The sequence below is a fragment of the Cydia amplana genome, chromosome 9, assembly GCF_948474715.1.
Source record: "Cydia amplana chromosome 9, ilCydAmpl1.1, whole genome shotgun sequence".
Classification (NCBI taxonomy): domain Eukaryota; kingdom Metazoa; phylum Arthropoda; class Insecta; order Lepidoptera; family Tortricidae; genus Cydia; species Cydia amplana.
The window spans coordinates 5024477-5038586 of record NC_086077.1 but is presented as its reverse complement, the minus strand read 5'-3'; the positions used below and the strand labels follow the sequence as shown (position 1 = coordinate 5038586).

The 14110-nt window shown below is 37.8% G+C and overlaps 1 protein-coding gene across 1 annotated transcript in view; it reads right to left on the bottom strand.

Moving 5' to 3' along the window:
* LOC134650971 (probable chitinase 10) overlaps positions 1–14110 on the bottom strand; it is a 159525-nt gene that overhangs the window by 71444 nt on the left and 73971 nt on the right. The window contains exons 2-3 of the mRNA XM_063505934.1: positions 7778–7856; positions 1610–1818 (exon numbers count right to left, since the gene is read on the bottom strand). Coding sequence (XP_063362004.1) covers positions 1610–1818; positions 7778–7856 — 288 coding nt within the window. The remainder of the gene's footprint in view (positions 1–1609; positions 1819–7777; positions 7857–14110) is intronic.

The following is a 14110-nucleotide window of genomic DNA, read 5'->3' as shown; positions in this document are numbered from 1 at the left end:
AACTTTTCGTGCAATGAAGTTACGGCCATGCTGTAGAAAGATTTTTTGTTGGGAATTACCTCCTTTATCTCCCTGTTTCGTTTGATCTACGACTTTTTGGCCACCCTGTATAGCTGATATATTTACAAGTATATAGGTAAGTAGTTATTCCTAAACGCTTGTGTTAAAGTGGTCGGTTGGTGGTCGTCACGACCTGTCATTTACTCGAGTCTAATAATAGCCCCCCGTGGGCACTCAAATGGACTTAATAGTACGAGTAAGTGCAGATCAAAAGAATAGTAGTGTGACAAAAACAAGTTAGATTATTTCAATCACAATTTAAATACAACTATGCTAGTCTCCAAACAATTAACACCAATCTATCAATGTCCACCATTATTCAACACAAGTGAAATTCGGAATGACATTTCCCTCTTAAAGCATTGTTGTTGTACCACTAAAAAACCAACAAGTTACACAAAAGTACTCTTAAAAGCTTTAAACATAGAGCTCTTGAAAATTGCAAACGCTTAAGCAAAATACACGTTGAAGGCTAACAACTCTACGCTCAAAAAGCTCCATAACACATCCGCGTTGCATTTTGCTAAAACACCAACATACCATATCAACTCTCTAAAGAATGTGCCACTCTTATTGCTTCAGCTTTAGGTTCATTATCTAGCGGTAAGAAGTTAGTGGATGGCAAAGATAAGTTGGCATCATGGTCCTCGTAAGGCAATGGTCTTTTCCTGGCAAGTTCACAGCAAGACCACTTTCCTAAATGCGTTTACCGGAACAGCGCGATTCCGCGTATCCTGTCGTTTTCTAGCTAATAGCCCTCTAATAGATGTTGGAAAAGTATTACAGTCTGCGATTGTGTTTCTACTAACTTAACACGCATTTTTGTAGTAATTTACTAGAGTCAGACCAAGATAAGTCTGCAACGATTTTGATACCACACAGTATAGTAAATGTGTTATTTACGTCATAATTTCATAGAAGTTTGGTTTAAAATAACACTTGCACTGCGTGTGCTATCAAAATTCTTGCAAACTTATCTTGATCTAACTCTAAAGATAAGTTATGAAATCAAATGAAACGGGATGAGGCTCGAAGCATACTTAAAGAGAGGCTTATGCTAAGCAGTTAGTGATGATAATCATAAGCTGACAATGGTATTTGATGAAGTTGTGCAGTTCGCAGATCAGGTGATCTCGAATGCGAAAGCCAATAGAAACTGCATCCGACCAGGTAGTCGGAGGACTTTTTCCTTTTGATCGGCGGCAGCGACAAAATTATCCACAGCAGCGGACGACTTACGGCCAGCTACGCTCGGTCGGCCTCGGATCTTAAGCCGGTTTAAACTTGCAGAATATCACTTGGTCGGAGAACCAATTACTAGAATTTGACCAAATGGCTTACTCAATCTACTTATAAATATAATACCTTATCAATCACTCTGTCCCGATCGTCGGTAGTGACAGAATACTCTACAGCACCCGACCAATTCCGGATAGACAAGCTCGGGTGACCTGGATCTCAGGCCAGATTACACTAGCGGATATCACTTAGTCGGAGGACCTATCTAGAATTTGACCAAATGCCTCACTCGACCTATTACATAAGTTACCTTGTAGCCATCCTTGTCCTTATGGTCGTCGGTGGCGACAGAGTTGTCGATGGCGGCCGACGACTTCCGACTGGCTATACTCGGGCGACCTCGGATCTTAGGCCGGTTCACACTCGCGGATATCACTTGGTCGGAAGACCGGGACACGCTGCTTGATACCGAGGTGCTGGTGCTGACTTTGGTCGGTTTTCGGAGTCTTCGGCGGACGGCTGTGGAAAAGGAGAAAAGTGTGAGGAATGGGGAGCTTTTTGTTTGATTACTACAAGGTGGGGATTTTTTAAGTTAAAATGTAGGTTAAAGTCAATAGTGGGTTTATTACCAAGTGCCTAATAACTTTATGCTACACCGAAACGTGTCAAGTAAAATCAAAATTTTGCTTTAAAAAAAATTGTTTGCCAACTAGTGGATATAATAAAAATCAATTCCTGTACATTTATTGGCAATACGTCTTAATAAGGAAATCTGCGTCAATTTTTAAAAACTTCGAAAATGAGTCTACCACTCAATCAATCTCGTCCAATCGTCATTGGAGTTTAATAATAGCTTGATTAGTGATGATAATCATAAGCTGACAATGGTATTTGATGAAGACATTTGGTTTGTTTTATGCAAAGTGGCCGAAATTATACAATCATTCAGCCGCTGAGGTACCTAATAAGAATGAAAACAGTATAACAGATTTTAAATGGTTTTGCCTAAAAACCTGGCTTTCAGTTACACGATGACTAAATCTCGCTGTAAATCGTTTGTCCAATTTGCATCTTTTACGTCCAATTTGCGCCAATTTCAATTTCGACAAAGGAATAAATCCGTGCACAATGGCCAGTACTCAAATAACGATCTATTTACATTTTCAACGATTTTATAAAAGTTATCAGCCGATTGTGAGAATTTTAATTTTTTTGCGTCAATCAGAAAATAATTGAAGATTAAAAGGAAGTCCGTGGGGAGAATTAAGTAACTATACCTATTCAAAATTGTTTTTTAGGGTTCCGTACCCAAAGGGTAAAAAACGGGACCCTATTACTAAGACTTCGCTGTCCGTCCGTCCGTCTGTCACCAGGCTGTATCTCATGAACCGCGATAGCTAGACAGTTGAAATTTTCACAAATGATGTATCTCTGACGGTCTAGCATGAGTTGCGTTCTCGCGCGCGACTCCATGCTTGAAGTCGCGCAAGATGTATGGAGTCGCGCGCAAGAACGCAACTCATGCTAGACCGCCTGTTGCAGCTATAACAACAAATACTAAAAATAACATAAAATAAATATTTAAGGGGGGCTCACATACAACAAACACGATTTTTTTGCTTTATTTTTTGTTGATGGTGCGAAACCCTCGGTGCGCGAGTCCGACTCGCACTTGGCCGGTTTTTAATGAAAATTTGTCGTCAATGTCGTCCAGTTCGGTCGCAAAACGATGAACAAATCGATGATTCTGTTTTTAATTAAATAACTGATTTAAATTATACGCAACTAAAACACAATCGTTTAGTGGCGCATCTCAGTCGATTTTTTATCCCGCCCCAAAAACCATACCGTAGTAAGTTTTTTTTTTAATTATTCCATTCTTCTAACTATTAGCACTGCATACTTTTGCAGCTCGTAGTACATTTCTCAAATGTCACATCATGGATAAAGTCACTGCACCATAATTCGCCTGCTGATGGACCTAAGGAAACTTACATTATGTTAGACTAGTAGTTCGCCCCGAACTGAGAACTCGCGGTTCGCCAAAAATATCAATTGAATGCAGTCGTCAAAGGATCGAAAACCGCGTATGATTTATTGCAAGGTCTGTGGAGCCCTTAACTGATACTGTATCTGTGGTAAGCCGAAATATTTCCTGTCAAATACCTATATTATGTTTATTTTATTTTATTTTTATCTTGCTAATTATTTCAAAATGGTAAATTTAAAAACGATATTATACAAGTGTAAGCCGAGCACTTTCATTTGATACCAAACTCGACCATACTTTCTTGCAAATAAAATGACCAGAATAGCAAGACACCTCACAAACAGCTTTTTGGCCTTCTAAGGTCTTCAAGCTCAATAACCCCTTGATCGAGCCTGCTCATAATTTAATGACTAAAATATAATGCCCTCGACTACACGTTTCCCCATTTTATTTAAATTAGAACAAATTTACTTAAGTTATTGTGTATCAAACTATCTTCTGACAGTTCAGCTTAAAAACATCGAAATGCCGGGACGTGCCGCTAGCCAGCCGCGTGTTCAAAGTTGAATGTAAGAACTTCGGTTCGCTTCGCTCGCTCGTTCGAAAAGAAATGAATCCTGGTTCCAATGAAACCTCAATTTGCTCAATTTGTGCTTTAGGATAGGACTGCCCAAGGATCGACTAGCCAAATATAAACATTGCCTAAGGCCCAAGATACACTTGTAAGTTTTACTTACGTAAGTAGGGACACAGCTATATATGTACTACAGAATGAGAGATGATTATCGTTATCTCATTGTAACAAATAGCTTTGTCCCTACTTACGTAAATAAAACTTACAAGTGTATCTCAGGCCTAAGCCGGTCTACAACTACACTTACGGTACGGTCTAAAACATGTCAACATTTGTAACCAAAGTAACGCGATATAAAATAAAAAATATAAAATAAGACCTGCAAAAGCTCCAACATTGACATAAAGTGCCAACAAGTGAGCAAGGACATACATACACATGGAATCGATACTCAGCAGGTCCAATGTGATTACATTTACTTACATTTCATTACTACGTGCCTTCAGACAAAGACTACTGGACATACGCTAAAGTAAGGTGGAACTGAAAATTATAAGTAGGTACTTTAGAATGGGTGTTAGGTAAACTGGCCTTAATAAATTTATTAATTCGGTGGCAAATAGAACATTTATTATGCCAAGTCGATAATATTTTTATTGAATGATTCTAGATAATTATTATGACCATTTCTAACCTTTATTTACATACTACTTATAATCGGCATACTTATTATCTAAATATAGTTCAATCAGCTTTGAAGAAATAGATACCTGGTAAGGTAAGAGAAGAGAAATAGGTACAATAAAATATTAGATTTTAAGCTGTTGTGAGACATACTAACATTGAATAATTTTACGGTTTAGATGCACTTGTTTTAAGTCATAAAATAAGATAAATTAAAATGTTGGTAGCAAAACAAATATACTTCATCTACATTGTCGTTCGGGACCTTTCTGTAACAAATGAAGCTACACATGTAAGCCGCAATGTAGAATTATCATACCAACTTTGGCATTTTAATTCTCAATCATGTTGCACATCAGATTATTTCCAAACTCGCTATTGCTATTTGCAATAAACAACGATAATGAGCTCATGTTCCTAACTATCTAAAATAATAGCCTTGTTTGATAAAAATATTCAAAATCACGCACATCATTCTCGCGAACATGCAATTCCCAGGCACTATTTTCCAATCTGTTCCGAGTAATAAAATTCCCTGCACATTTAGAATTCAAGTGCTCATGAGGGGCGCTCAGTAAATGATAGGTCCTATCTCCCAAATGAAAATCAACGCAAATATCATTGGTATAAAACACAAATTCAATTTCTAATAGTTCGTAGATGTTTTTGAGAACGCGAATGGGAAAATTGTTTTAACTTTCAGTTATGTTATAAGATTCGTTGGAGTATTTGTATTATATTTGATATGTCTCCGTTGAGAATAGGCAGTTTGTGTTCCGCAAAACGCTTATGGGATTCTTTATTCTTACAGTTTCCATCGGAACGGGCTTTGTGTAAGCATGCACAAGGGGACAACTTCGGGGTTTTTGTCTTTTACTTGGTATTCGGTTACTTTGCTGTAAATCCCTCCTAGTTTTTGAAAAGTTTTACTAAGTTTTACTAAGCAAGCATTATCTATCTCTCCCTTAGTATTTGTATAGTTATTTTTTAATCTGTGGCTGACGGTGACGTGTTGCTGTTATATTTAGCTATACCTATCTAGGTTCATTTAGGTACTTATACAGGGTGCTTCCTGTAACAGGAGCAATAAATTAAACTAAAGGCTGTACTCCTCAAACTGACCAACATTTGTTCAGCAACTTTTAAAAATTATGAATCCTTTAGACTTCCTCCTTTTCATACAAAATAAATATTGCCTTCAATGTACGCTGACATCAGTGTATTTGACGTTGCTTGTCACACTTTAAACATAACAAAATTTGCAATACATTGCGTCTTAGAATAAACTTAAAAGTGTAATAAAAATCAAAACATGAGTTATTTTCAAAAGTTGTAGAACAAATGTTGGTCAGTTTGAGGAGTACAGCCTTTAGTTTAATTTATTGCTCCTGTTACAGGAAGCGCCCTGTATGTATTTTTATGTATGACAGTAGACTTCATAAAGTTTCTGCAACACCTACTCTTTTGTCTGCCTACCGCCTGTTGTCTGCCTCTATCTTTAGCCGTTGTTCTTCAGCTGTATCTTTTTATTGAGGTGTGCCAATAACAAATAATTGTCTATCTACATTTATTTAGATTGCTGAAGGGAATGGGAAAATACTGGTAGCCATTAACGCATTTATCAAAGCTCAAACGTTTGAGCTTTCTTTCTTCATACCTACCTTAATATTGAATCGGTGCTCGTCCGGTCACATTACTGGAGCAAACCCGGAAAGAATGTGGTTTTACCCCAAGATAAGGATAAAGATTATTTTTAGAGATGCTCCGAATAGTGGTTTTGGCCGAATACCGAATATTCGGCCTTTCTCTCGGCCGAATACCGAATATTCGGCATGACATGCGAACATTTTGATTCACAATTATTATGAAAACTGATCGCTAACAAAGCTCAACGTTAGATGACATTAGCTAATATATATTTTTGTTGAACAGAATTAATGAATAGAGTGAAACAAATCAGACATGATAAAAATAAAATGTTTTTTAACCAACAAATGCTCAAAAAATGGTCTTCGTATTTAACAACTTTCCAGGAAAACATTCTAAATATACCTACATAGTTTTTGGTTATTTTTATTGTGCAATTTTTCTTTTTAAGTAGGTGGAATAGATATTCGGTATTCGGCCGAATAGTAGGCAACATTCGGCCGAATACCGAATATTCGGCAAAGTGCCGAACGCTCCGCTTCGAGCGTCCACTCAGGCCTTACACTAAGACATTTAGTCAAAATGCGAATTTCACAAAAAGTCATTACAATTTTATTCGCAATAAAAGTGCATCACAGTGACGTGCGTCCGCTTCGTTAATCGCGCGTCATCGGCAATAAATCGACGCGCGCGTCAATACGTCACGGAGTCATCGAGCCGCGGCCCGCGGCAGTTTTACGTTCTGTATTTTATGAGTCTTTCTGCTCTACTTTTTGGTTTGCGATCTCATCCAGATAACCTTTTGGCAGTTTTGCCGCACTGCTCAAGCTTCAAAGTTTTGGTTGTTTTTTCAACTTCCCAATTTCTGTCATAAATAAATACAGAGTGAGCCTTGCAATAAAATGCAATACATCACACATGTTTGAGAATACTGCCCAAAAGAAATATTTAGATGAAAAAAATATTGCTTTCATGCTCTTGTCCTCCGCATTTTTTGGGCATTATCAGAGTTTGATTTCCAATGCGAGGAAACACTTTAGGTACATAATATAAATAACGGAAAATTTTCCTAAAACAGAATGAACCAAAACAATTATCGAACCTCCTCAAATAAATTCAAAAGAATGAAGAATCAGCTAAGAAATGCAACCATAGAGGACCAGCCAAAAAGACAATACCAGTAAAATACCTAGCCGAATATCCCAAGCAATTAATAAAAACAAAAAGTTAAAAATGTCCTTAATCAAAACAATTGAACAGCGTAAATCGAATGTGAGGCAGCGAATGGCCAGATTATCCGCCGTATACATGTCACACGTCGCAAGGACAGTCGGGTCCGCTTTTAAATGGAGATTAATGTTTTGTCCGCTGTTTCCGACTGTACCCTCGTCATGTATTGGTATCGCTTGATAAAGGGTTGTAAATACGACAGTTGCTAGTACAACCCGGAGTTGTGGAGTGTTTCCAACATAACACAACATAATTTTACAGGTGTCCCTAATGGTAAATACATTGACAATCCTTTGTGAGAGACTGGAGTCTGAACTAGGTATATACCTGTATTACATAATGATGATACTTACTTGTGGAGTCTGAGGTGGGTGCAATAACGGCGACTATCAGCAAGATGGTGAGCGTCCACCGAAGTAATCTTGGTGGCCACTGTAACAAACAAACAAAAAATTATTAATACTAACATACGAGCCTGTGGTTTAGGTACCTGCTTGTGTTTCTGTTTTTTTTTGTATTGTTTTATTTTATTGAGGTGAACGATAAAGAGTATATGTATTGTATTGTATTTATACCTGTTAAATTAGTCAAAAAATTTGCCATTTTTATAGATGGCACCAGTATAGGTTTGATCTGTCCCTAGTTTTCTTCTGTGAGATTTGGCTTAACGGGTTAAAAAAATAAGAATTTGATACTATTCGTAGGTTTGAACAGTGAAACCTACACACACACGCTCATATCTAATACCTTTAAACGAGCAATTCTTGTTTATTTATTTATTTAGATATATATATATTTTGGAGATCTCGGAAACGGCTCTAACGATTTCGATGAAATTTGCTATACGGGAGTTTTCGGGGGCGAAAAATCGATCTAGCTAGGTCTTATCTCTGGGAAAACGCGCATTTTCGAGTTTTTATATGTTTTCCGAGCGAAGCTCGGTCACCCAGATATTAACACTTTATACGCAAAGTCTAGGTATGTTTTGGCCATGTGAAAACATGATCATGTTCAAATGCTCAAGTTTCTCCAGAGAACATAAACCCAAACGGCATTCTATAGAAAAATCGCGAATGAACCAACCAATGCATAATTTTATCGCATTTTCTTGTTCCAATTTTCCGCGAACCGTTTTTATAATGCCCCGTTCGTGATCGGGAATTTTCTAGATTTTTCCGTATTGAATCTAAGGTTACGAAACGTAAGATTATTTTGGGACATATCTTGTTTTCAAATATTGCACATTAGGTCCCACATACAGATGTGCAAGTTGCGGAAAGTTTAAAAAAAGTTGGAGTACATCTCGGAAATATGAGGAAAAAATCCAATCTTTCATAAGAAATTTAGGAAAATTTCAATTTGGATAGGTGGTTTCGATCCTCATACAAAAATTTTAGGAGTATCGGAAACTTTTCAATGTGGAAATTTCTCAATTTTGGGAACTTTCCGAGGGCACATAGGTACCTATAGGGGGTACCTAGTGTCATAAATTATAAGGCGTCACAATAGATTTCGTCAAAGATAGCGGGACAAGCTTGATGCCTTTGACGAAGACTGGTGGGAATATTTTCAAGATACGTGGAAGAATAAGAGCAAGCTCGCGAAGAATGCAGGTTTTTTTAATGTTATGGTAGGTAGGTTGGTTCAGATTCGATAGAGCTCCTGAGTACCTATTGCTACATTACTGTTACGGCGTCGTTGTTTCTGTCAATTTCCTTATTAAAATGCGTGACAAAATGAATGTCATAACCGCGGCAGTAATGCGGCGGCAAACTTTACTTATTTAATCGAAATATACAGAGAATGCAGCGATTTTAGTTACATTGCGGACTTTTGAGGTTATATCAATTCAGCCAACCGATCAAATGACGCTATGTAATGAAACTCGTATGCGAGTTCTCGCACCGTCTAAATGCGCCCTTATACTGCAAATGACACGATTGATTCGTGCAGTAAAATATATCAGAAATTTTGTCGGGATTCTCCAACTTTCTAAAATTCTGGTAACCCTACTAGAATCAGATAGAGGGTGATCAATGGCTGGATTTGTTTACGAGGTTTATTAAATTTTATATAATCTACCAAACTAACGGGAGGTGGATTACTTCAAATAAACACGTGTAACGTTAATAATTTTATTTAACTTCGACAAACAGATTTACAATTTATTACGTAAATACGAATGGTCTATCTCGCCTATGCTTCGCCCATGAAATCCCAGAAAAAAGAGAGCTCTGATGCCTTCGTCGGCCTATTTAATAACCGTTGGTTCTACCCCTTCCTCTGCTCCTAACCAGTCTTGAAGCAGTTTCCTTCGTAGTCGGGTAGATGGCGCCTTCGAGCCATCGTTTGGTGTGTTGACATTTCGTGTAGTTACGCGCTCCTCCGCAAGGTGGCGCCACCGCTGCACTCGATTGCCAACACGGCCGTCCTGCATGGCGCCTGCCGCAGGCGCCTCACGAGTTAAGATACATGCTGAAACATACACGTAGGTTAAGAATGTGTAAAATTATCAAAACATACATAGCTGTTTGATTACTCATACCTGAGTGATAGCCACAGTGTAAGTTACTTTTATAGGCCGCCTATGTTCAAAGAGGTTTTCTCACTTAAACACGTTCGCCTTGGTTTCACATCGGTTGATACCTACTTAAAAGCTTGCCACGCAACATTTAAGATTTTACGTGTATCCAACTCGATTTTTACCAATAACAACCTCCACTGTGACTTCATCAAGTTTTGACAGCGCATGTCATACGTAAAGCAGATTCATATTATATGTTGAAGCATTTATCTTAACTCTGAACTTAATTTAAGCCATTCTAAATTTGTAAGGGACTATGTATAAATTAACTTTATATGTAACTGTAGTTTAAAAAAAAAATGAAATGTTATTATTATTTATGAAATAAATAGAATAGCACTGAAATTGAAAATAGGTGTAAGTTTTATTTAGTATTTATCATAAAAAAAATAAAGGGAATCTAGAGAAAGCAAGGTTGTTTTACTTATAATCTTACCTTGCCAACACGGTTATATACACATTGAATATTACCTAATTAATACTCCAATCATCAATATTGATCCACCGTTTCATATTTTCAGCCGCAGTTACTCCAGTGTACTTTTTATTACTCCTTTTACTCCCAATTACCTCCGTCACCTCATACCTATCGTTTCCCATAATCTTGCTGACTTGAAACGGACCCTTGTATACAGGTAACAACTTTTTGCTTTTACCATCATTACTCTGACTTTGAATGGTTACCATAACCAGGTCTCCCACACTGTATGCAGGTGCTTTACTTCGAGATCGGTCAAACCTCTCTTTCTGATACTGTGCATTGGACTTAATATTACTATCTACATTCTCACGCAACCTTGTCACGTCTATCAGGTTATCGTCGTATCCTGGCGCTAAACTATCGCTATCTGTACGTAACCTATATCCGAAGAAAACTTCACTAGGGACTGCTTGTATAGTTTTGTGTATGGTACTATTTAAACCTTGCTGTAATATTTTTACGTACTGATCCCATCTGTCATCGGTTGTATTGGCGCCTAGTGTTTTTAACGAATCAAGGATAGTTTTATTAAAACGCTCCGCTTGGCCATTCGAACGAGGCATGCCAGTTGCCACCGTATGCAAATGTATGTTCTTATTAGTGCAATATTGTGTAAACTCGTTTGAGGTAAAACTACTACCGGCATCGGTTATTATACGTTTTGGGTTACCAAACGTTTTTGACAGGGTTTCAAGTTCTTTAATAACACACGAAGTTTTTGTTGATTTTACCGCAAAAATAAACACAAACTTCGTGAAAGCATCCACAGCGACTAATAAATATTGATTTTTACTTTTAGTTTTAACAAATGGGCCTAAATGATCAAGATGAAGTGTGTGGTATGGTCTTGCATATTTTGGCAACGGGTACAGCTCACCTTCTTTAGCCCCCCCTTTCTTTTTGTAATAAATACAGTTAATGCAATTTTTGATATATTTTTTTAAGACGTGTCTCATCCTAGGAAACCAATACTGCGAGCTTATTCGTTCAATGGTTTTGTCTACAGAAAAATGACCCAAATCGTCGTGGTTACATCTAATGATCTGCCATATGCAGTTTTTTGGGACCACCCAACGACGGCCTTGGGACGTTCTTCTGTAGACTTTGCCTCCTAAAACCTCATAGTTAGTAAAAATGTCTTTATTGTTATCGGCGTCTCCTGATTCAATTATCGTCCTAATACGTTTCAATTCAGGATCTTGTAATTGAACCGTTAATAACCAATCTGCTTCGGTTATCGATAAAACTACTTCAATCTCTGATTTTTCTCCTGACGGCACGGGGTTACGACTTAATGCGTCTACATGTTGCATTCGCGTACCTTCTCTATGTGTGATATCGAACGCAAACTCTTGTGTCGATAAAACCCACCGTGCTATCCGGGGAATAATCTCTTTTTTAGTCAACGCGTATCGAACCGCGTTACAGTCGGTGACAATTTTAAAAGGCGATCCTAACAGGTACAACCGAAATTTTTGAAGCGAGCAAACAATAGCTAACAGCTCTAACTCAAATGAGTGATATTTCTTTTCCTCATTTGTGGTTTGCCGACTATAGTAATGCACGGGCTTTTCACCCTCATCAGTAATTTGCATTAAAATGCCGGCAAGACCTTCCCTACTAGCGTCCGTATACAAAACGTGTTCTTTATTTGGGTCATAAATCGACAACACACTATCCGATGTAAGTTTATGTTTCAAAACCTGGAACGCTTGTTCATGAACTGTGTCCCATACCCAAACCGCATCCTTCTTTAACAACCTCGTCAATGGGGCAGAAATCATAGCGCAGTTTTTTATAAACTTTCTAAAGTAGCTTATGAGGCCCAAAAATTGTCGAAGTTGGTGTACGGTTTTTGGGACCGGGAAATTCTCTACAGCTTCCAATTTGGATTGATTAGGCATGACACAATTAGGTTTAATTCTATATCCTAAGAACTCAATTTCAGATTTGAAAAAGTGACATTTTTTTAGGTTCAGGGTCAAGCCATTTTCGCGAAATATTTTTAGAACCCGTTCAAGCAATTTCAAATTTTCTTCAACCGTTTCTGTAACCAAATACACATCATCTAAATATAGGATCACATTTTCAAATCTGAGATTCCCTAGGACTTTATTCATCATCTCTTGAAATACTGACGGGGCATTGACTAACCCAAAAGGGACCCGAAGGAAGGAATAGTGACCATCTTCCGTAATAAACGCCACTTTGTCTACTGAATCCGGGTGCATGGGAATTTGGTAATACCCACTCTTTAAGTCTAAGCTGGTGAAACATTTATGACCCTGAAGCCTATCAACAAGATCTTCTATCCGAGGCATGGGGTATTGTTTTTTAACCGTGACTTTATTTAGCAACCTGTAATCAATGCACAGCCTTTTTTCCCCGTTTTTCTTATTAACCAGTAATGCGGGGCTCGCATATGGCGAGTTACTTTCACAGATTATTTTATTTTCTAAGAGTTCGTTAACCATTTCTCTGATTATCTTTCTGTCAGCATGAGATGCCCTAAAGGGTCTGCATTGAATAGGTTGCGGGTTAGTAACCTCAATAATCATTTCATGGTTAGCCACCTTTCCTAACTCTTTAGTGTTAGACGCAACGCAGTCTCTATAAGTCCTAAAGAGTGCTGTCAATTCGCTTTGATGAGAGTCCGCGTCCAATTCAAATTCTGCGATATTGTTACAAAACTCTGTAAATGTTTTCGCATAATCAAACAGGAGGCGGTTCCCTACCCGCGAGTATACCAAGTCAGCTCGTTCAGTCACGTTTCGCCCAATTAACATTTCACGATCGTCTAAATCATTACTTATATAGAAATCAATATTCTTTAAACACACCGAATCCAATTTAAAATCAAGTACTACCTTTTGTTGAACGTATTCTGAAATACCCTTTTTATAACCATGCAGCAAGACGGGGGATGGCAAAGGAATACTTTTAAGAGAGTATTTGTTCACCAGTGATGGTGTTATTAATGAACAACTACTCCCCATGTCTATAAATGCATCATAATAGTAGGTGTCATTAACGTAAATCTTTTTTATAAATTTATCGCGTGAATTGACGGTAGAAATGAGTTTAGTCTCTTCCTGTTTTTCGGTTTTAGTTGAATGTTTTTTATGAAAACACGCGGCTTCATCATGCCCCCGTTTGCCACAAAATTCACATTTTCGATTTAACTTGTCGCAATTTGTTTTCTTATGATTACCACCACATACGTAACATTCAATTGGTTTTCGTTGAGTTTGGTTAAGAGCCTGATTGTTATTGGACGGAGCGGTCTGACTCGAGCCTGACTGACCTGTAGGTATCTTTGCAGAATTACTAGGCTGTGTGGTAGTGACATGTGTACCTATCTTGCCTTGTCCATCGCGTATATTTGAACTAAATTGTTTCGAGGTTCTGGATTTGTAAGTACGTCCGTGAAGAAAACTTGCCAAGCTATCACACGTTGTAAAATTGCTTGCTTCGATTGACGCGCCTATCCCAGAATCTCCTATATTGCCAACAATTATTGATACAACATCCATTTCCGAGAAATTTAATGACAAACGATCGATTTTGCTCTTCTGTTCGAAATAAAACTCGTACAATGATTGGTTATCGGTCGGTTTCTTG